This window comes from Lynx canadensis, chromosome E2, assembly GCF_007474595.2.
Source record: "Lynx canadensis isolate LIC74 chromosome E2, mLynCan4.pri.v2, whole genome shotgun sequence".
Lineage (NCBI taxonomy): Eukaryota > Metazoa > Chordata > Mammalia > Carnivora > Felidae > Lynx > Lynx canadensis.
The window spans coordinates 13,435,047-13,459,066 of NC_044317.1; the positions used below are offsets into that span (position 1 = coordinate 13,435,047).

The 24,020-nt window shown below is 41.1% G+C and overlaps 1 protein-coding gene across 3 annotated transcripts in view; it reads right to left on the bottom strand.

The window, feature by feature from the left end:
* Positions 1–24,020, bottom strand: part of HYDIN (HYDIN axonemal central pair apparatus protein) — a 378,288-nt gene that overhangs the window by 33,490 nt on the left and 320,778 nt on the right. For 2 of the 3 annotated variants that reach the window (XM_032591379.1, XM_030298918.1), the window contains exons 61-75: positions 23,668–23,819; positions 23,366–23,555; positions 20,017–20,119; positions 19,510–19,788; positions 17,661–17,803; positions 15,098–15,316; positions 12,670–12,830; positions 10,320–10,417; positions 9,324–9,531; positions 7,931–8,143; positions 7,275–7,413; positions 5,960–6,125; positions 3,049–3,196; positions 2,423–2,630; positions 1,626–1,847 (exon numbers count right to left, since the gene is read on the bottom strand). In XM_032591379.1, the coding sequence (XP_032447270.1) occupies positions 1,626–1,847; positions 2,423–2,630; positions 3,049–3,196; positions 5,960–6,125; positions 7,275–7,413; positions 7,931–8,143; positions 9,324–9,531; positions 10,320–10,417; positions 12,670–12,830; positions 15,098–15,316; positions 17,661–17,803; positions 19,510–19,788; positions 20,017–20,119; positions 23,366–23,555; positions 23,668–23,819 (2,649 nt within the window). Of the gene's footprint in view, positions 1–1,625; positions 1,848–2,422; positions 2,631–3,048; positions 3,197–5,959; positions 6,126–7,274; positions 7,414–7,930; positions 8,144–9,323; positions 9,532–10,319; positions 10,418–12,669; positions 12,831–15,097; positions 15,317–17,660; positions 17,804–19,509; positions 19,789–20,016; positions 20,120–23,365; positions 23,556–23,667; positions 23,820–24,020 lie in introns of those variants that run through there. The other variant, XM_032591380.1, reaches the window with a different exon arrangement.

Consider the following 24,020-nt stretch of genomic DNA (forward strand, 5'->3'; position numbering starts at 1 on the left):
TTGCATTCCCACTAATTTTCTTTTCAGACAGTTTCTTGTTAGTGTACAGAAAAGCAACTGATTTTTGTTGGTTGACTTTGTATCCTGCAACTTTACTGCATTATTTTATTAATTCTAAGAGATTTTTTAATGGAATCTTTTGGGTTTTCTACATAGAAGATCATGTTGTCTGCACACAGGGATTTTATTTTTTCCTTTCTGATTTGGATGCATCTTCTTTCTTTTCCTTACCTAATTGCTCTGCCTAGGACTTCCTTCCAGTACTCTGTTGAATAGAAGTGGTGAGAGTAGACATCCTTGCTCCTGATCTTAGAGGAAAAGCTTTTAGCTTTTCACTGATGAATATAGCTGTGAGCTGTGAGCTTTTCATATATGGCCTTTATTATGTCGGGGTACTTTCCTTCTAATCCTAGTTTGTTGAGAGTTTTTGGTGATGAATTTTGTCAAATGCTTTTTGCCACTTCTATTGTGATGCTCATGTGACTTTTATCTTTTATTCTGTTAATGTCGGATATAACATTAATTGATTTTTGTATGCTGAACCACCCTTGCTCTGAGGGACAAGTCCCACTTGATCGTAGTGTATGATCCTTTCAGTGTATTGTTGGATTTGGTTTACTGGTATTTTATTGAGGATTTTTACACCTATGTTCATTTGGGATATTGGCCTGTAGTTTTCTTGTGGTGTCTTTGTTTGGTTGTGCTATCCAAAAGAATTTAAATCAGAATTTTGAAGAGATATTAACACTTGTTAATGTTCATGTTTGGTGTAGCACTATTCATAGTAGTCAAGACGTGGAAACAACCTAATTGTCCTTTGATGGATGAATAACTAAAGAAAATGTGGCATATATACACAGTACATCTATTTTTCTTGAATAAATGCTCCCAGGATTGTTGCAAGCCTTTGGTTGATTTTGAGAGTTCTAAAAAAGTTGATTTTGCTTTTTTTTTTTGTTTTTTTGTTTTTGTTTTTGTTTTTTTTTTTTTTGGTGGAAGAACACCATAGGACACAGCCATTACTGTGGACATCACAATTCCTTGGTTTTTCATTCAATAGCTTATCTTGGAAAATGTTATACATATTTTGTCTCTCTTGCTTCCTTTCCATCTCCCATCTGTCTCCTTTATTCATTTTATTTTATTTATTTATTTAAAAAATTTTTTTTTAACGTTTATTCATTTTTGAGACAGAGAGAGACAGAGCATGAATGGGGGAGGGTCAGAGAGAGAGGGAGACACAGAATCTGAAACAGGCTCCAGGCTCTGAGCTGTCAGCACAGAGCCCGACGTGGGGCTTGAACTCACGGACTGCGAGATCATGACCTGAGCCGAAGTCAGACGCCTAACCGACTGAGCCACCCAAGCGCCCCTCCCTTATTCATTTTAATGACTGCATGGTATTCTAGTGCATGGATGGTGAACCGCTTTTCAACTGCCACTCACCAGGCACCTCAACTGTGAATGAGGCCTTTATACTAGAGATTATGGGACTATCTCCAACACAACCGCTCTCCAGGAGCTTCTGGCAGAGTGGAGAAGACAAGGAGCACACAGGAGAACTAGTCCTTCAAGACAGAGTGCTGTGAGTGTTTCCAGTGTCCAGCAATATTAAATGGTCTCACCTTGATTCTGAGTTCCAGGCCCTTCAAGACACACTTCTTAAGTGGTTGGAAAGACAAGGTGGCGTGCATACTCTGCCCCACATCCACACTGCCATCAATGGGTGAAAAGTCCAAGTACTGCAGCAGGGCTTTGGGGCCAGATAGCTCTGCCTGGAAGCTGAAGCTGAACTTTCCAGTGTTGATAAAGCTGAGTTCACACTGAACACATTCATTCAACTCCACCTGAGAGACAGAGAACAGAGTAGTATATGGAATGAATGCAAACCATGGTTCCATTCTCTCGGGTCAGGATACATAACACGTTGGGGGAAAATATCCTTTGGGAAATAGGAAAGGCAGACGATGTTAGTGAGTTGAGTATCCTTAGCTTAATATGGTCAAGTATTCCAGCCAGAGCTATGAGGTGTTGGGGGCCTCTCATACCTGAAGAGTACGATAGCAATTTAATTCTTAGACCTCCCTTGGTAATCAAACATCCTTCCTGTATGTGTAATACAAGCATTGTTTCCTTCCCTACCATCTCTCTATGCCTGAAAAATAAAACAAGAAATGTTTTCACATTAAAACTATATATATTTGGAGGATGGAGCTGCTCCTGGCATGTTTCTGTTCTCCTGGTCTCTCTGGCATTTGAAACAGTGAGATTCAGCTAACATTCACTTATACTGCTCTTCCCAGCTTGAGTGGACACACACACACACACACACACACACACACACACACACAGATAGAAAGAGAGAGAGAGAGAGAGAGAGAGAGAGAGAGAGAGAGATATCAGTGCTCTCTCACACTCTTACCTCATAGAAGTTGATAATGGTAGTCTGGTTGGGAGTCAGGAGAGTAATCAAGCCAGTCCTGTCCTTGCATTTGACCTCTGCATTCATAGTGTAGCCCTCAGCCTTGACATTTAAGGTCAGAGGGTGGACTTTCTTTTTCACATTGCAGATCAAATTAAAGTTCACATCTCCTTCCTGCTTTGGTGTGAAGAAAATATCAATTGGGAACCTGGTTGGGGAAGAAGACAGCAGATTAGCTGACTAGGCCAACCTGCTAAAACCTGCTAAAGACTATGAGCCCAGTGGATTGGCACACACTATGAGGAAAGAGTATCACCACCTCAAATTATGATGAGTTTTGAAGGCTTGCCAGACAAGGTAGGGCACTGCCTTATGAGTTCACAAACATAGTAGATATCAAGGAAAAGAATATAAGCATGAGAGAAAATATTGAGAAGAAGGGCTTAAAGTTCTCAGGGCTTTACAATTTATCAGGAAAATGAACAATGAGAAATAGTAGGACAGAGATGGGATTGTTAACATTAATCTCGACATGCAGCAGCACTCTGAGGAAAACTTATCCTCCTGGCAGGCCTGGAACCCCTACTACCATTGGAGGGTGTAGTCCTGGGGAACCTTTTCTTTACCTGGACAGTGGTGGGATCCAACCTTCCATGGGACATATGACCAGGTTGTTGCTGAAACCTTCAGAATATCGGGAGTTGTCTTGGAAGGCAAAATGGAACCCCTGCTCCTCCTTGTTGATGATATGCACGGTCTCCCTGGCTTCTCTGCCTGAGGAGGAAACATCCGCCCTCAGTGAAGACCTCATACCTGCTCCTAAAGTATCTGGGCAGATACTGCTCCTCAAGCAAGAGGAAACCTCCTTAGAAGAAATCCTTCAACTTCTTTTCTCTCTTCTCCCAAGCTCTTCAGTCTTTGACCACCTCTCTTCCTTCCTTCTGTTCTACAAGTGACCTTCCTACCCAGGAGGATTCCACTTCTTCCTTCTAGAACTTTACTCTATCAATGGCCTGCTCCTGCTAGGTGGCTCCTCTGCCTTGGTCACAGCTGTCCTAGGTGATTCTGATGATACTATTTTCTCTCCTTGTTCCTTTGGACTCAATGCCTTCCTAGTTTTGTCAATGAGGCCCTCACCGTCCCTAGTAGGCCCCTTAACTCAGTCCCAATCTTTGTAAATAGTCCCTGCATTGAACTCTTTTGCATCAGAGCTCAGGTATGTCATGAGGGTCCTGACAGGGCCCTAATACATCTTCTGTCACTATCTTGCCTTTTCTTACTTTCCTTGACTATTGTACAACATTTGTTTTTTTCCATATAAACTTCAGAATCATTTTATCCAATATCCCCCCCACCCCCAATCCTTTTGGGATTAAGGTTGCCAGATTTAGTAAGTATACATATATTTTTTAGTATAAGCATGTCCCAAATATTGCATGGGACATACTTATCCTGACATAAAAAAAACCTACTCGTTGTTATCTGAAATTCAAAATTGACTATGCATCCTGTATTTTATCTGGCAACACCAGTTGGGACTCTGCTTGGAACTTGATTGCATTTGCATTTAATTTTGAGAGAACTGGTAAATGTTCAAATCTTGTTTTGGGAGCATTTTAATAAGATTTTATAGTTTATTCATATAGATCCTGTGCTTTTCTTGTTACATTTATCCTTAGATATTATATAGGTTTTGTCAATATTGAATGGATTTTTTTTGTTTCTGTTTCTAGGTGCTTATTGCTAAAAGAAAGAGAAACTATTGATTTTTACATAATTGTCTTGCATCCAGTCACTTACTAAATTATCTTGTTGATTCTAGTGGTTTGTTTTGCTTTTCTCTTGAGCCTCTTGAGGTTTTCTATGTATGAGGTCACCAGCAACAGCAAATGAGATAGTTTTGTCTCTTTTCCCCTAATGTTTATGCCAATTACTGAATTTTCTTGTTTTATTGTATTTGCTAAACCACTAAGAAAGTATTCAATAATAACAAGCATCTTTGCCTAATTCCTGATTTTAACTGCAGCAGTTTTAGTAGTTTATTACAAGATAATATTTGCCTCTTAATTTTGGTTAGTCTTCTTTATTTAAGTTTTTACCTCTATTCCTATCTTATTGTTAAAATTTCTGTTGAGAATGTCTGATGAATTTTAGCAATCACTTTTTAGTGTACATTCATATCATTCATTACATGGTTGTTCTTTAATCTGTTGATATAATCATACTAAAATGCACCACTGTTACATTCCTAGATCAAATTCTGTTTGTCTTGCTGTATTTATTTGTTTATTCTATTCTCTTATTTTTTATTTTAATTCCAGTTATTTAACATACAGTGTTATATTAGAGTCGTGTACAATATGGTGATTCAACACTTCCATACACCACCTGGTGCCCATCACAAGTGTACTCCTTAATCCCCACTACCTATTTCATCACCATCCCTCTACCCTCCTCCCCTCTGGTGAACATCAGTGTGTCTTCTATATAGTTAAGACTGCTGTTATTATTCTTATGCTAACTTGCCCACTTATTTGTTCAAAACCTTCCAAAACACCATACTCCTCCCACCTACTTATATGTATCAGTATAAGAAATGTATGGAAGTATTACATAAAAAAACTGTTAATGTGGTTTCCTTTGATGGAAAGGATGGATGGAGAGACATTAAAAATTTCCTTATATAACAGAATGATTGACTTATTACAAGAATATTACTTGTCTAAATATAAAAATCTAATGAGTTACTAAAATATATTCTGGCTTTAGTTATACTTTACACACACACACACACACACACACACACACACACACACACCACATCCATGTGATAAGGGACCTGGCAATCACTTCCTTTATTTCCTTCAGGTCTCTGATCAAATGTTACTTCCCCATTGCCTACTGGCATTCTTTGTCCTCCATACCCTGCGTTATTTTTCTTTACAACACTTATTAGCATCAGACATGCTGTATCTTTTCTTTTTTGGTAGCCTATTTCCTATTACTAGAATGTAACCACCATGAGGGTGGGGACTGTGGCTTTATCCATGGCATTCTCAGCTCACAAGAGAGTGCCTGGGTCACACAAGGGGCTTAGTAATATTTTGTTGAGCTGAATGAATGCATGAAAAGATGGCAGAGAAATCTGACCACTGTGACTCATACTGAGAGGCATACAAATACAGCCCATGCTCTGAGGCACATACAAGTAAGATGGGGATAACACGAGCCTCTGGAAATGAACATAGGCAGTCCAGGCCTTCAAGGAATCTAACACGTGTGATTTGTAGCAAGTCTCCTAAATTTCCTTAGGTTATTAATGTGTGGGTTTAGAAGATACCTGATGGAAATCAAATTGAAAGACAAATAATTTACGGCTTTGTGAATAGTGATAGAAGACCTCTGACATGCTTCTGGAAGGTACCAGAAACAGTTCCCCACCCAAGTCTGCTCCCAGAGCTCATTGTGGGGTCAGTCCTACCCCTTACCCTGAGAGGTCATGCCAAGTCTAAACATAAACCAACAGGGCAGCCTTACCAATGAGGAGACAACTGAAGTTGAGATGTGACTTGTCCAGATTGATGAGAGGGTCGGTGGCTTTGCCTACCAGAAGGAAAGGGACTGTGATGTTGTGTTCAGGGATTAAGAAAGTCCAGAAGGCTTCTGTGATGTCCAGATGGAAAGGCGTGAACTGGAAGACAATCTAAGAAGACCATTTGGAAAAGAGTGGTAAAGACATTTCTGTTTGCATACTCCACATGCCATTGGAGGCTTACTGGTGCTGGGGTTACAATGGTTGGCATTACCAGGTCATCTCCACGTTTCTACTGTCTACCTTTCTACTGTGAAGGCATGTGATTTTGGCTGTTCCAGCAATATCAATGTTTTTTTGCCCTGCCACAGGTCCTCCTAAGGAGGTCTAGACTGATCACAGCCTCTGATGACTGTGCTGCCATATTTCACACCATGTCTTTGTTTGACATGTAAAAATAGAGAGATTTCAATAGAAATATGGAATTTTGGCTTTTCACAAAAAGTTTGGGAGAACTGGCAACACTGGCAACTTGTCTGTGTGGTGGTCATCTGACAGAGAAGCACTATCGCCAGCTGGTGCTGGTGCTCATTGCAAACCCTATCATTGCAGTCCCTGCAGATAGGTGCAGTCCCTATCATTGTCCCCTTGGCTTGCTCCATTCATTTGTGTGACCTTCCTGAAAGCATTTGAATGCATGATTTCTGTTTCATGAATTTATTTCTGCCTCCAAGATTCTCTGCAGAACTTACAGGATACAGGCCCATAGATCTGTTTTGGCCAGTGAGATCACATTTCTTTAGATATGACTCTACCCTGTACCACTGTGTAAACACGAGGACTACGCTGTGGGACATGATTCACTTTTCTGTTTTACCCTTTGGCCCGACCAAGTAAAAATACATCCGTATCCTTTTACTGCTGTCAGTCCCTCGGGAAAAAATAAGTCTTCAGAGAGTAATCTATAAGTCCTAGAGTCTGCAGGTATTAGTGTCCAGCTCCTCTTTCCTGCTTTAATAATTTCAGTTTTTAAAACTGCAAATACTAGACCTTTTCACTTCTCTACAGCCACCCAAGAGAGCTCAGTTCTGTCTTGTTCATGAGGATTGCCTAACATATATGCCACTCAAGAAATACTTGATTGATGCACCATTAGGCTGTCCTCCCTCACTCTATGGTCTACAGCACACTTGCTATGCAGAAGGGGAGAAGATGATCAATGCCCTGAGTCAAGTGGTCCTGATTCTCTCTCTCTCTCTCTCTCTCTCTCTCTCTCTCTCTCACACACACACACACACACACACACACACACACACATACCTCCGCTTTCTTTTCAGGGTGGATGAAGCCCTTCTCTGTAAGGCATGTGAAGGCTGGAGGGTTCTGGAGACTTTCAGTTTCTTCAGAGATCCAAGAGAAGGAGTAGGTGCTATTAGTTGGGTTCAGGATTGTAAAAGTCCTGGCCGAGGGGGAAGAATTGATAGCAGAGAGTGAAATGGGGGTTGAAGAATTAGAGAAACTTTCTTAGGACCTTCCCTAGCACAGTCCCCCTATCTGGGAATCAGGACTTGTCTGCATACTCTATTACCACAATGAATACTGCACTTGTGAAGTATTGTGAAGAAATGAAAACTGCACTTCATTTGGGGGGGGGGAGGGGCAAACTATGGCTAGAGTTCTGGACTTTGGAATAATGATATCCAGGGCCCTTCTGTCCCAATGACCGACCCTCTGTGGTTAAGGTGGTGGTCAGGGATTACATTTTTATGTCTTCCATATTTCTCCAGTGTCAAAACTAAGGAGACAAATTCAGCTTCCTTACTATAGACTTCCTTACTATGGACTTCTCTAAAGTCCAACCCCAATATTTCAAGCCTGCTTCTAGGAATTAGCCTCACTGACTTCTCTGAATTCTTCCTCTAAGTTCTTTAGAAGAACTCACTGATAAGAACCAATGCAAACCATAAGCAACTTACCGGATATTCTTCCCTCCTATGCCCACGCTGGTGAACTCAATCACCCTGGTGTTTGAATCCAGAGCCGCACCAGAAGGTCCTCGGAGATCTGGGTTGCGCCGATGACCACTGATGTAGTCTGAGTGTTTTAGGTCAAAATGGCAGAAGGGCAAAAGGCTCCGCCCTTTTGCTGATAGGACTGGGCCTTGCTCTCCAGGTGGCAGGTTGGGAATCCTGTGAGGATAAGATTATTCTTATTCATTTTTAGATGAATCACCACTTCCTTAGTTGGTTGGAAATGAATATTATATCCACCAGAACGTGAGCTCCATGAAAGCAGAGACTGGGTCTATCCTGATCAACAACATAATATAAATGCCTTGAATAGCGCATGATACATAGTAGGTGTTCATTCATGAACTGTTGAGTGGATGAATGCATGAATGGGCTGAGTATGAGGAGGATGAATTCTGGTTCTTTCTCTGTATCTAAGTATGCCCCCAAGTTATTCCCTCCAGCAGTGGTGAGAAATTTTCCCTGCTATAAAATGAGCACAGAGTCTTGCCCTCTGGGCCCTCTCACAGGCATCTAGTGGGGTATGAAAACTGACACAGAAATTCTAAATGAGTATCCTGAGCTCCTTGGAGAAAGTGAACTGGATGTAAGTAGACCTCTAGTCCCAGCACCAAGCTTAGGCCCAGGTGTGGGACGGGTCCCTGCAGTGTGATAGCAGGGGTTCCACAAGGCTTTTATGGCTCACATAGGTCTCTGCCACCCCATACCATATTTTACACAATTCCTCTGTAAGGTAAGTGTTCTGTATGGATCTTTCATGGGAGTGGTTAACACATCATGGACTTGCTAAATGTTATTGGATTGGATTTCTTGAATTGGGTCTGGGCCCTTTCTATTCCTCACCTATGTATCAGGTCCACCACCATGGCTATGTAATGTTTATTGTGCTTATTATGTGCCAGGTACTGTTCTAAGTCTTCACTTGATTTAACTCACTTAATGTTCATGATTACTGTACAAGGTGGGTATTATTATTTCCATTTTACATATGAGGAGACCAAGTCTCAGAAAAGGTGTAGGAAAGTTTTCCTAAGTTCATATTTGCCCAAGGACTGGAAACTACCTGTCTGTCAGCCATTCTGTTGCTCAGTGGAATCCTGTGTGTGGCTGGGAAGGGCGTAATAGGCAGGAGGAAGAGTCTAGAGAGTGTTGGTGAGTAATACAAAAGAAAAAATTCTCCTTATCTTCTAAATCCTGGCCTTTCTGAATCTTCCCAATGGGAAATGTGACAATCAGGGGGCTATGGAGGGGCCCGGGGCTGGAAAGAATGGTGGTGGTGCTGGGACAGAAGAGAGGGTAGGAGATGTGGAGTTTTGCTCTGGAGAGCACATCTTCTTACTGGCAGAAGAGATTGCTCTCGAACTCTCCAACTTCCAGTGGGGAGAATTTCACTTTGAGCTTCTGAGTTTTGCCCACAGGCACAATGCCTGAGGCAGGCTCCACAGAGAAGGGCGTGGGGGGAACTTCATTCCAGTGGTCCATGGCACTGTCCAGAGTACTGACCGTGTGCAGCGTGCCCTGGCTAAATTGGTCTTTTTGAGAAGAACCTGGGGGCAAAACAGAGAGCCAATGATATTCTGTATTTGCAGTGGGAGGGCAGGTGGAAGGCAGCCCACTCACAGGTCCCTCTGTGGGCTCACCTCTTCCACCAGAAATACTTAGCTTTGGGCACTAAGGGTAAGGGATTGGCTCATATCTCTCACAGGAGACTCATGAAAAATACTTCTATTAATTCTATCAATTTTTCAAAGTTGTTTCCTTTTGGCTCAGGGGGTGGGCCAAAGAGAGGTCTGTGGGTCTTCTGCCTCAAGAATAACGGGCTGTGAATATAATTTTTTGGAGAACCATTGTTTGAAAGTAGGGGTTCACAATCTGAGGGCCCATTTGAAAGGTCTGCGAATCTCCAAAACTGCAACAACAGCAATGAATATTTGTCCACCAAGTGTTGAGTCTTTTTCCAAGTGCTTCATATATATCACATTCGGTATGGGTGTGTATTTTCCAGGGAGAAAGTTCATAGTTTTCATCAGTTTCTGCAAGGGTCTGTAATCTCCCAAGAGGTTAAGGCCTAAAAGACAAGATTCCTAGGGGTCAGTGACTGGGGTGCTGGCCTAATGGAGGGCCAGGCTCTAGGCTCCACGCTCCAGGAGGACAGAGGTCAGCTCTTGAGTTTCTCAGGCCTGTTTGGCTCTGCAGACACCATGAAACATTTGCTCTGCTTCTCCTTGGCTACTGAGGGAGCTGTTGGACCAGTGCTCATTTCTCCATGAACAAGGCTCTCCTACTAACTGGGGACTCGGTTCAAGCCCTGGAGTTTTCCTATCATTGTGTTTACCTTGGTTATCTGGCATTGCAAAGCTGACAGCCTTTGCAGTTTCTTCTGAGACCCAATTGAATTCCAGCTGCACATTTCCTGAATTAGTCAGTTCAAACCTGCAGATAGATCAGAGAATGGATTTGAGAAATGTGCTGTCGATGATTTTTTTCCTGTCTACACATCATCTATAATGTTACTTTAAGTTGTCACTGCGTTTCTTAAACATTTCTTCAAAAGGCAAGTTTTAAGCATTCTGTCTGACATCATGCGTTTGCTGTGCTAGTTATATCTCCTTCTAAAACACTATTTACTATTAAAAGTAAAAATATTCAAATGTTTAGCACTTTAAATCATCTGGCACAGTACCAGCACCCTATGCAATGAGCTCTCAGCATGAATTTGCTGTAATTCTGAAAAATTCCCATGAGAGAGGAATCAAAATGTGTTTTCCATGACAGTACTTTCTTTAGGTGCAAATTCCAGTCCCTCCCTTACTGAAACATCTCCCACTGGAAACAATGTCCCTGTGGTTGGAAGCCATTTGACCCCTGCCTGAGATTCCTTCATTGACTGAGACTTGTCTCAAATTCTGAATGAGTAGAGACTTTTCTTGCCTCAAGTTTCCCTGCATATAAGAAAAGAACCAGGAAATAGAAGCTTTTTCTGGAATCATTTTAAAACTTGATCACAATCACAGCAGAAGGATGAGGCCTTGATACAGGAAAATGATTGTGTTAGAGAAGAAAACACAAATGTCTTACTAATTTTAGTGAAGTAGTTGGAGTTGAGTTTGGAGGGGGGTGTAGGTCTAGGGGAGGGTGTAAGGATCAGATCTCCACTATTTGATCCAGGTAGACTGTGCAGGTATGCCCAAAGTCAAGTACTTTGACCTCAGGGGCTTATGTTTATTGTGTAAAAGTATGAGCACTGGCCACTATCCTAAAGACAATATTTATAAAGTGGAGAAATCTTGGTGGTACAGAATACTCTTGATAGAAAAGTTCTTAGTTCAGACTGGAGTTGGCAAACTTTTTTTTTGTTGTTGTTGCAAAGGGCAACACAGCATATGTTTTTTGGCTTTGCATACCATTGGTGTTTGTAGTAACTACTCACTCTGCTGTTATAGTACCAAAGCAGCCATAGACAACACATAAATGAATTTATGTGGCTGTGGGTCAAAACAAACTTTATTTACAACAATAGGCAGCTGGTTGGATTTGGTCCTCGGGCCATAGTTTGCCAACCCCAGCTTTAAGTGAAATGGCTATCAACAGAAGGTACCACTTCCTCCCTTATTTCTTTTGGTTCTATGATAATTTGAAAACTTAAAAGTGTAACAAATGCAAAATGAGTTGAACAAGTTAGTTACCAATTTTTACAAAGTTGAAATGTCAGTGGTTTACATTTTTGTGCTCGTAATTCTCAAAGAATGGTCTTTCTCTGTCTTTGCATATGCTGCTTTCTCTGTCTAGAAGGCCCCTTTTTTCTCACTTCTTCACCTGGCTATCTCCTAATCATCCTGTAGAATGGGCACTGCTTCACCTGGGAAGTATTCCCTGATATTCCATCTGCTTCAGGTACTCTCACAGCATACACAGGACACCATACTGCAACCACCTATTTTCACCCATTCCCCCCATGAGCTCTTTAAGAGGGGGACCCATGACATCCTTATATTCTTGTATGTGAGTTAACATAACCCTTTTCCTTCTAAGGACAATTTTGACTTTGAATAAATTTTCTAGCTGTTTCCCTGGAAACCTGATAAAGGAGAAATATCAGCTTTATTATTAGGCAACATTATTTAGAGTTAACATTACCCCTAATTGGTAAATTGCATCTGGTCTGGAGGGAATTATGATTCCCTGGAGGAAAGCCATAGCTTTGGGGATCTGTGAGTGTAGTGACTCTTGTAATTGGGCATGTCTTTTATAAGGATCATGGAAGCTATACCTATGGGGTGCTTATGAGGAGTATTGGCTTCTGTGGGTTGTGGGGCTTCTGAGCTAAGATGGGCCCATTCCCACTAGTGTGGATATTGTCACTTGGAGTTGGGGAGAAAAGAATGATTACTGGGTGGTGGTGTGGACTGCTTCAAGGACCATCCCTACTGAAGCTGGTGGCCGGATGCTGCCCTCCTGGTGGACTGTGTTTCCTGGCCTATATCTTGATTTCAGGTGTGAACTTTAATAGCTCTGTGGATCTGAATGTTTCACTGCATCCCTAGAGTTCCTCTGGTGCATGCTACATAGCTATGATGCCTGGTATATGCTGTCATAAACATTGAATAAGTATTTGATAAAGGAATAGGCAAATGATGAAATGAAAGAACTTCTCTGTGAGTGCTGGGGGGCTTTCAAAGACTCACTCAAACACTCGGGTCTGGTAAACCAGTGTTTCTTTAAAGTGCACATTGCTTGTTTCGCATTGATATGAAGCAAAATTCACATTGGCACTGATCTGAAGATGCAGTTCTCGGTAGTTTTCTTCTACTACTGAGTGAACAGGCTCAGGATCCGTCTCTATCACCTGGAACAAAGGCAGAGCTAGCTGACTCACAAGAATAAAGGGGTGGGGGGTAACAGTATTTTACCCATGCAAATTAACACCAACTTACAGAATAAATGATTCCAGTTCCAGAATAAATGATTAAGGTAAACCTAAAATGACTCCTATATGGGAAAGGAAACAAATTACTAAGAGCATCAGGACTACAGAGATATTAGTTTGGGGGTTAGATGGACTATAAAGAAGGTAGAGGAAAGGAAATAATAGAATTAGGGACAGATATTAATGAAACAGAAAATAAATCGAGAACAGAGAGGACTAATAAAGCCAAATGATGTTTATGTGGAATGACTTAAAAAGTCTTCAGGGCGATTGATCAAGAAAAAAATGAGTAAATAAAAATATCTGATATCAAAAATTAAAAAGAGGACACTACCACTGATCCTATAGATTTAAACAGATGATAAGAAAACATTATAAATAATTTATGAAAATACATATGAAAACTTAGTTGAAGGGCAAATTCATAGAAAAATAACTTAATAAATTGACTCAAGAAAAAATAAAAAACCTGAGAAGTCCTAATAGTAATAAAGAAACTAAATGGAAGTAAAAAAAAAAAAAAGTTAAAAAAGACCTAAATAAATATACAGATAAAACTCACTAATAGAAAGGAGGAATTAATATTGTAAAATTGTTAATCCTTCCTAAACGGACTTACAGATACAATCCAATTCCAATCAAGTTTCAGTCAGGGTTTCCACAGAACTTGGTAAGTGGATTCCAAAATTAGATAGAAAAATAAAGGACCAAGAATAATGAAAATACTTCAGAACAAAACAGTATGGGAGAGGGACTTCCCTTGGAAATATCAAGACTGATTATGAAGCTATGGAAATTAAGGCAAGGTAAAACTGGCATAGGGATAGACAAATTGACAATGAAGTAGAATACTGAGACAAGAAACATACCAGGCATATATGAAATTTAGATGATAAGGGAGTCATGGCAGATCACTAGGAAACAGAAGGGCTAAACAAAAAACTTTATCAAAAATAAAATAACTCATACAAAGAACAGGCATCATAATTGAAAACTAGGCAAAAGGCATATAAGAGATGACTAGTAAGGCCATGAAGTCATTCATATTCATCTTTACCAGTGGTTAGGGAAATGCAAAGTAGATCCCAAATTAGACCATTTCCCATTCATTTAAGTGAAAAAAAATCAAGAAGTCTGGCAATGCCAAGTTGTGTAGAGAATGTGGATCAGTAAGATCCCTCTGCCAATAGGAGTGTGCATAGGTACAGTGACTTTGGAAAACACAGGCATTATCTTGGAAAGCTGAAATTCACATATCTTATGACTCAGCAATTCCACTTCTAGGAATATAAACTTTTGCAATTGAACACCATTTGACATGAATAATAATGTTCACAGCAACAGTGTACACAATGGAAAACACCAAATAATTTTCAAAAGAAGAATGGATGATAAGTAATAATGGAATTTTATATAGCAGTGAAATGGGTACACTATAGCCCCATGAAACAATATGGATCACAGGCAGTAACCGTTTTTCAAAAACTAAAAGTTAGAAACTACAACAAAACGGTATGCCTTTTAGAATGAGCACTGGGTGTTGTATGGAAGCCAATCTGTCAATAAATGATATTTAAAAAATAGAATGTATAGATTGAAAAAGAAAGAAAAACTAAAAATCAAGGGAATGAGTAAACAAGATTCAGGATCATGATTACGTCTAAGAGGGAGGCAGGGGGATGGAATGGGTGAGAAGCACACAGGTAATTCATGTTCTACTTCCTATACTGAGCATGAGTTCATCTCTGTTTATTACATTATTAAAAGAAACCAGCCAAAGACTAATTGAAAGAGGGACACGCATGGACCAAAGATGAGATTCTGTCATGAACCAAAGATTATAACTAATCAAATTCTGGACACAGACAGAAAAAGGGAATAGCTGAAAGTCTAGCCCTGATGCTGTTGATGGTGAGAGAACTTGCTCCATGAGGCATCCAGCTTAAACTAAAGCGGTTTGGGTCAAGATGTGTGGGCTGCATGGCTGGCAGGTGGCATGCTTGCCAGTTCAGTTTGTTACTTCTGAAATCAAGGTCAAATCAAGGTCATGTAGAATGGGAAACAAACTTTTCCTTTTTTTTTTTGTTCCATGAAGGAAGGAAATGATGAGACACTGAACCGCAGAGCAGCAGGCACCACCAGCCACGGCAGGCCTGGTCAGATTTGTACCTGATGTCCCCACTCACCTTTCGTTTTGCAGCGAAAGAACCGGGTGTGTTTCTGAGCACATCCACCCACTTGACTGTGCGCATGCGGTCATCCCAATCAGGGACCTGGTCTGCAGGGAGCTGAAACGTGATCCTGGAGAGCTTGCACTTGACCCCCATCTTCTTCAGATTGATGGGCACTTCGGACTTCATGGTCACTACTATGTCCTTAGCACACCCAGGGTGAAGGTGGCCGATCTGCGGAAGAGCCTGATATTAGTATTTTTGGGAATCTGAGCTTGAGGACTTTTTATACCTGATGGTGACATTCTAGAGAAAGGGTAGAGCCAAAGATCTTGGCAAAAAATGCATCATTCACACCTGTATGTGTAGATTGTCTTAAATATCTATAAGAGATTCTTAGATAGAAATATAATAGTAAAGGCAGCTAATATTTATTAAACTGTTCCTTGCCTCAGGCACTGTTCTAAACCTTTACACAGTTCTAATCCATTCAACAACACTGTGAGATGTACAGCTATTATTCCTATTTTACAGGCAAGGAAACTTGTAACTGGCTCACGGCCATACCATGAATATTGGAAGAGCTGGATTCAGACCCAGACAATATGGCTCCAGATACCACACTCTTAACTACCTGTGCTTCTTCATCAATATGACCTATATGAATTATAGACCAATGTACACAGTACATTAGCAGTTCTCAGAATGTGGTCTGGTGACCCTTGGAATCCCTAAGACCCTTTCAGGAGTTCACAAGGTCAGATCTACTTTCATCCATCATAATACTAAGATGTTATTTGACTTTTTTATTCTTATTTTCTCATGAGTACACAATGGAGCTTTATAGAGATTACATGACATGTGATATTGAAACAGATCAAATGGAGAAGCAAATAGTAGAATCTAGCTCTCTTCTATTAAGCCAGATATTAAAGACATTTATAAAACTGCAGAATAATGCCACTCTTCTTACTCATTTTTTATTTTGAAAAATATAGCTATTTTCATTAAAATATGATATTTATATTAACATTAAAGGGTTTATTATTTAAAAATGAATAAACACATGTTTTTAGATATTCTCAGTTTTAATTTCTTCAAAAAAATTTTTTTTTAAGTTTATTCATTTTTGAGAGAGACAGAGCATGAGCAGGAGAGGGGCAGAGAGAGAGAGGTAGACACAGAATCCGAAGCAGGCTCCAGGCTCTGAGTTGTCAGCACAGAGCCCGATGCGAGGCTCGAACTTACGAACTAAGAAATCATGATCCGAGCCGAAGTCAGACGCTCGATCGACTGAGCCACTCAGGCGCCCCCTCTCAGTTTTAATTTCTAATGTGGTAAATGTCAATAGACATAAGTCATATAAATAACAGCTTTTTGGGGTTCCTTAATAATGTTTAATAAGGTAAAGAAGTCTTAAAACCAGAAGGCTGAGATTCCCTGAAGTATACCAGATAAATGGGAAATCTAGTTTGGTTTAAGGCATAAAATAATTTATGATTTATCATATACAAACACACACATGTGTATATATATATAATAGTCCTATCATGTTTCTGACAGATAAAAATATCTCTCCTTCCTCTGGAAAGTGAAGGGTGAATAAAACTTAGTATTTCCCAGGCCACAAATGTGTGTGTGTGTGTGTGTGTGTGTGTGTGTGTGTGTGTGTGTGGTGAGGGGTATATGCATGTGTGTGGGTGTGGGGGGGTGGGTGGGTGTATATAAATGGACTGTCTGAAGCTTATCTCTGTCTACTTTAACTGACACTTTACATCCCTCTAGGAAGCAAAACTTCCTGATGGCACTCAAAGATTTAAAGGTGACAAAGTAGGGCCCCCAACTTTCCTTGCTCTATCCCCCTAGAGTTCTATGCTTGAACAGCCTTGGTAACTGAAACTGGGCAGAAGGCAGTATATATCTGGGTATACGAATTGTCCTGGGAACTCAGCAGCAAACTGTCTATGAAAAGCATCAGGTAGCCAGAGGCTAGGATCTGCTACCACATTGTCTTAGGCCTTGTATGATGTTGAGCTTTGGCCAGCAATTCATAAAATGTGTGCTGTGAGATGCTGAAAGGGATTCCAGGTAAAATAAAGTTAACTAGATTTTAGTATGCTGAGTGAGAAAGAGAAAGATGTAATTTGCAAATGTGCTAAATCTCAGTTGTCCACAGAACCCACTACCCCCATCTTAGCTTTCAGTGAGCCACTTTGGCAGGCCTAATGCTCTAATGAACATATACCTTCGGGGACACAGGTCTACAATCTGGGATAGGAAGACCCTAGCCCCTATCCCTATCCACTCTGGGACCTATTTCATCCATAGAGACTTGCATGGAATTCCTCAACTTCAGCCTAGCGACAGTCTCATCAGACCTCATTCTCTGTTCTTAGACCAGAGGGGACACGAACTGTGTCCTCTGGTACCTGGTCTGAGTAAGGGATGGTTCCTGGGCTGTTTCTCAGCTTGAGAGCCATCCATCTCATCCCACACGTTCATGAATATAGACTGACAGTCAAATTGGGTTTGGTTCACACCAAGGGAGTCCAGAAAACAGCAGTTGGCTTTCACTTACCTGTGGGGAAAAGCAAACTGTAGCTAAAAGGGGCCATTCAAACCGTATGACATTCGCTTGGCTGTGATTAGTCACTGTGAAGCTCACATTATAGCTGTTTCCGATGTGGCAATCTCCAAACTGGATGTGGTCCACCAGAGCAGCTATGGACAGAAACAGAAGGTCTGTGAGTCTTCCCTAGCCTCCTCCCGGGGCTCCCTTTCCTGAGGAGGCAACACTTGAAAGACATGGTGCTTTACCCTCATGCATCCCACCCCCCCACCGCAGATGATTATCCTGGAAAAGCTGGAGTCACATAGCATAAACTTTCCCTCCTTGGGAAATCTATTAGTCCATCTACCTGTCCATCTGTCCGTCCATCCATCCATCCATCCATCCATCCACCCAACCACCTTGGCTCTCACCTTCAAGAGAAAATATAGGTCCCCAACTCCATTTATTTGCTGAAACAATACTATTAAGAGTTAAAATAGGATACAATATAAAACCCCTTGTTAAACTTGAACTATAGATAAATGATGAGTAATTTTTAGTATCGCTATGTCCCATACAATATTTTCAGACACACAAATAAAAAAATTACTCGTTTATCTGAAATTAAAATTTAAGAGGGACTCCTGTATTCTGATTTTCTAAATGTGGTAACCCTATCATAATTATGAAATCTGATTTCTGAGCTAGGGTTCGCTGCTGGCTCCTGCTTGACCCCTGACAAGAGAGATGTCACCTCGTAGCCACACAGAGGGGTGGAACACCACATAAAGAGGAGTACTGATTTTAAGCCATGTTGTAGAGACTGTCCAATGCTACATTCCAGGATTATAATCAAGCTCCTAGAAAAACTATGAGCATGTGTTTATAACTCACTTCATACCAACTAGCCACACAATTTGGTTGCCTAACAAATGCATTTTGATAATAATGGTGAAATAAATTTTCTCCTACCCCAAAGAATATAGTCAGCCAAAAGAAGCTGCAGTGCTTGACAGACAGTGGGGAAGCATGTCTGAGCTTTAGTGTATACGGTGTATACAGAAGTCTCCTAGGGATCTCGCTATAATGCAGATTCTGCTTCAGTAGGCCTGAAATGCTGGGGTGGTGTCTGCTTCTAACAACCTCCCAGGTGCTGCTGATGCTGTTGGTTCTCAGAAAGCACACTGAGTAGTGAAGCTACTGAGAATGATGTTCTAGACGTGGCACAAATCTACACCTTCTTTAATGAAACAAGCCCATGACTTCTCTTGGAATATCTGGGGTACATGGTTCCCATGAAGCAGACCACACCAATAGGAGCCAGCTGAGAGATATGAACAGGGACAACTACAGAGAGATATGTGCTCACATAGCTAATCTGGAATTTGAATTTTGAATTTCACTTTTCAGCTAAACTGGAATTAGCTAAAACTATAAGTCCCTGAGACTCTTGTACTACTCTTTGGAACTGCAGGGCTCAGCACAGTGCCTGGTACATGCATGCTGATGCTCAGTAAATATTCCTTGAGGGAACATGTGACTGAAGGCATTGTCTGAGCCAGGAATGAAGGAACATACAGTAACAAGGAGAAGATGCTTTCCTAAATCCCCAGGAAGCTGGCTGGCCTGTTATTTAAGCCGTGGTGACTGGGTGGCTCAGTTTGGCTTGGGTCATGACCTCACAGTTTGTGTGTTTGAGCCTTGCATTGGGTTTGCGGCTGTCAGCACAGAGCCCACTTCAGATCTTCTGTTCCCCTTTCTCTCTGTCTCTCCCCTGCTCACACCCTCATGCTCAAAAATAAATAAAACAATTTAAAAAATTAAAACAAAAATAAAATAAAATAACCTGAGCCAACATCATGGCTGTTTTTCTCACCTGTTATCAAGTCTTCCATAGCAGTTTCCTTGATGACCTCAGAGATCTCTGGGGCTTCATGGCTGCTGGAAACCAGCAGCCCATGGATGTTGCCCAAGGTGATGTCATCCTCATAACCCTCTCCCACCATGTGGATGTTCGTCTCCTCATACTGATTGTTGATCACTGACAAGTGGATGATGCCTGTCATTCTCCCAACACTTTGGGACTGGAAAATGACATCAAATCCAGCTGTGTCTCCAGGAAGAACCACCAGGGAGGCCGTGTGAGCTTTCTTTGCTGCCAAGATGAGAGAGAGACATGAAATTTAGAACCAGTTTAAAGGAAGATGTAACCATAAAGATCCTGACTCAAGAGAGGGCAGCTCTATTGTGGGAAGGAGCCTTACCTGCAGAGGCTATTTATGAGGAGACTGGGCGTCCTACTCTGGCTGGATCCTCATCAGTTTCCTAACAAAACAGCTTCTGAGACCCATTGCCCTCTAGAAGCTATACTCCCCCTACCTACCTTTTGCATGTGGTTTGTTTTCCTCTGTGATGTAGATGTAGGAGGTGGTGGGCCACCCTTTCAGAGAGAAGACTCCTAGTTGGTCCCTCAGGTCAACATGCAGCTGGCAGAAAGAAAACAAGGTTGAGTGGTAAGCTTACAGGCTGCTCATGGGTTTTGAGTCTGGATTGAGATACTGTACTGTTTGGGAAGGCACACTGGTCATTGTGCCCAGTGGTCATGTTTTTGAGTTTCTTATTAAAAGGGAGATAAAATAAGTATTAGACCTGGGGAGGAAACATGAAAGTTTAGTTCAGCCCTTATTGTCCAAGTAAGGAACTGGAGGTCCAGAGAATATAGGTGACTTTCCAGATTACCCAGCTAAGTAGTATCAAAATGGGGTTGCCGAGGCCTCTGCTATTGACAGAGGCGGCTGTAAAATATATACTAGACTAATAAATGGAAATGAATACTTGTCATTCTGTGAAGGCTTACATGAATGTGAGTTCCTAAAAATCAGTATCTCCCAGGAACTAATGCATTAGTTACCTGATCGTGTCATACTGAGCAGCCTACCAAGATAAGAAGAAAACCAAAGTGGGCTTCTGATTTACTTGGAGAAAACAGATGTTTTCTAGACCAGTGGAAGCAGTATACCTGCTAAAGCCATGTATCTGCTAAAGCTAAAGCCATATATCTGATTTTGGGTATAAGAAATCAGTATACAGTTTTAGAAGATAGTAATGCTGGTACCATCATAAACACAACTGAACAATATAAGAAATGAGGTAAAAAGAAGAAAGAAATAGTGACACTACATAGGAAGCTTCTAAGATAAAAAAATAATTTTATGTGTAGATGTAATCTTAGTAAGAAACTATATGGAGGAGTTACATGGGAAAAAATTGACATAAAAAAGATCTAGGTAAATGGATGGGAATTCTAAATGTTGTTCCTGGCAAAGAGCCTAAATACTCAATAAGTAGAAATTCTTCCTGAATAATTCATAGGATTCCCAATTGGATTTTTTGAGGAATATTATAAAATGATGTCTAAAGTGCATCTCAGAGACTAGATTCGTAAAATTTGTTAATAAAACTTAGAAAAATGGGGAGTGGGTGAGCAGGAATTTATTGACCTAGATGACAGAACATTTTATAAAGCCACAATAATGGAAACAATGCAGGGTGATGGTAAACTAGGTAATGTGGACTCAAAACAACAACAAATAAGACAATAACATCAAGAACAATAACTTTTTTAAAGCATCACAGAGCTGAGAAGATAATGAGGAATAACCACACCAAGATCTGGGAGAGCATGGGAATCCAGACAGGCCAGCCTAAATTTATGGACTGTTTTTGACCTGGACTCAGTCAGGAAGAGGTATGTGGGAGAATGAGCTGTGATTTTGATGGCCTGTTGGTACTAAGAGGGCAAAAGTCTTGTGAAAGGTGGGGTGTTTTCTTTGCAGTAGATTGCAACTCCAAAGGACTGCCTGATAGCACCAAAGATAGGCTGGATATAAACCAGGCCTCCCAATGGCAACAATCCTGCTCTGAGTCATATACACAATCCAGAAAATCTCAAGCCCTAAAACCAGCTTTAGGTGATGCCCAGTTTCTAGGGTCCCAACGTATCTGGCAGAAGCAAATGAAAATTGTCTTTGAAGAAAAATAACAGCACCCTTAGTCTTTTTAGGTCTAAATAACTTTTCAAGTATAATACTCAACACATGATTGAAGATAACCAGGCACATGAGGGGAAAGGACAACATGGGCAAAAATGAACAGGAATAACAGATATCAGAAACAGACCCACAGGGACTTCAGATTTTGGAATTATCAGGTACAGATGGCAAAATGGTTGTGATCACTATGTTCAAGAAATAAAGCCGACTCTGCCAATTTCAGCACAAAACTAGAAGTCTTAAGAACTGATTATGCATATTTGGAAAGCAGCCTAAATAGAAATTCTAGAACTGAAAGATATAATAACTTAAGAACTTAATGGAAGGTTTACTAGTAAATTAGACATAGCTAAAGAGAAAGTTAAAGAAATTATCCCAAGAAATTATGCAGAAGGGAGTGGAGAGAAAAATGGATGGAAAATAAAGATCACATTAAAAATGAAGAAGAAATGGGGGCGCCTGGGTGGCTCAGTCAGTTAAGCGTCCGACTTTGGCTCAGGTCATGATCTCACTGTTCATGAGTTCAAGCACCGCATCAAGCTCTATGCTGACAGCTCAGAGCCTGGAGCCTGCTTTGGATTCTGTGTCTCCCTCTCTCTCTGTCCTTTCCCCACTCATACTGTCTCTCTCTGCCTCTCAAAAAATGAATAAATGCTAAAAAAATCTTTAAAAAATGAAGAAGAAATGGAGATTTCTCAACACAAAGTGAGAGAATTCACCACACCAGCAGACCTGCGGGGGTATTTCTTCATCAGGTAGCAAAGGATTTCAGATGGAAGGTTGCATATGTAGGAGTGAACAGCAATAAAAAAGATAACTATGTGGATAAATCTAAATAAGCCTTAACTGTATAAACAACAAAACCCAACAATATTAGTCATAACATCTTGTAGGGTTTAAATTATAGAGGGAATCCAAAGCCTCCCAGAAGTTGTCCCTACTCCATCCTTCTATTTTTATGTTCCACTGTTTGTCTACTATCCCCTGTGTTCTCAAGAAGCTGGGGGCTGACTAGTTCCTGTTTATATATGACACTTTTTTCCCCCTTCTGTTCCTTTGTCTTTCCAGTCTTCTTTCTCCAGCTGGGATGCACTCACTGTCATACCCCCTTCCTGAAACCTAGTTATCCTGCAATGCCCAGCTTGCATGTCATTTTTTAGTGAAATTTTCCTTGATTCCCCTAGATGGGAGAAGATCATTTTTGAAAGTCTTATGGTTCTTTGGATGACACTTACACAGTTTATCACTTTTTGTTTGTAAAATAGAAACATAAATTTAACTGCTGAACCAAAGTCCCTTCAGATGTTGAAACTCTCACCCCTAATGAGGTTTCTTTAGTTTCTTCCTTATTAAAAATGCAATGTTCATTACAGAAAAAAAGTGAAGAGTAAGGAAGATACCAAGAACACCATAATCCTCCTACTCAGCTTAGGGTATATCACTGCACACTGCTTCACACGGTAACTATGAGTGTGCTATCGAATCTGCTTTCCTACACTCCTGGAGGGCAGACACCACAGCTGACTGGGCTCTACATGCCCCATGTCTTACACAGGCTAACATATGAGGAACATCAAAGAAGTCCTCATAGATCAGGGATGGCAGAGTCCTCAACATCAGAAGTCTTTCTTCTGAATCATTCTTTTCCCTTTCCATCCCATACTTCACCTCCAATGGTACCTGGGCAGGGATGGTGCCATTGTTCTTGAGGATGAGAGGCAGCTTCTCTGACTGACCAAGCAGAAGCCTCTTAAAGAGGAGCAAGGGGTTTCCATTTTGGTTGTAGAGAACTGGTCGCACTACCGTCACCCGCGGGAGGTTCCCTTCCCCGACGATATCAAACACGAGGCTTCGGTTCTTGGTCAGATTGCTGCAGGGAACAGCAAGATGGAGGCCTGTCAGCCTGGCATGCCAGGAAGGACATTCCATAGAGGGTGTGGCCTGCAGCCCTGCTGTAAGAGAGGGAGCTGGGGAGCTGGTACCTAGGCAAGCCATCCAAGGTAGCCTCGAAGATACACTGGTAGGTCTGCATGGTCTGCGGGGTAAAGGTCACCGTGGCAAAGGCATGTGAGCGGCTGGCAACACACATCTTATTGGGTTCCACATCAAAAATGTCAACGATTCGGGCAATGAGCTGGGGAGGGGGAGCAGGGATCAGTGTGTTAGCTACTTTGCCTCAAATAAGACTTACTTCTTATCTCTACTGCCCTTGCTGAAAAATCTTCCTCATCTAAACTCTGTGGTAGACATGCTCCATCCATTTTGTACATAGTCATGCCCCTGGAAGGAACAGCCTAGATACTCTGGGACCCACTCCTGAGCAATAACTAGCTGG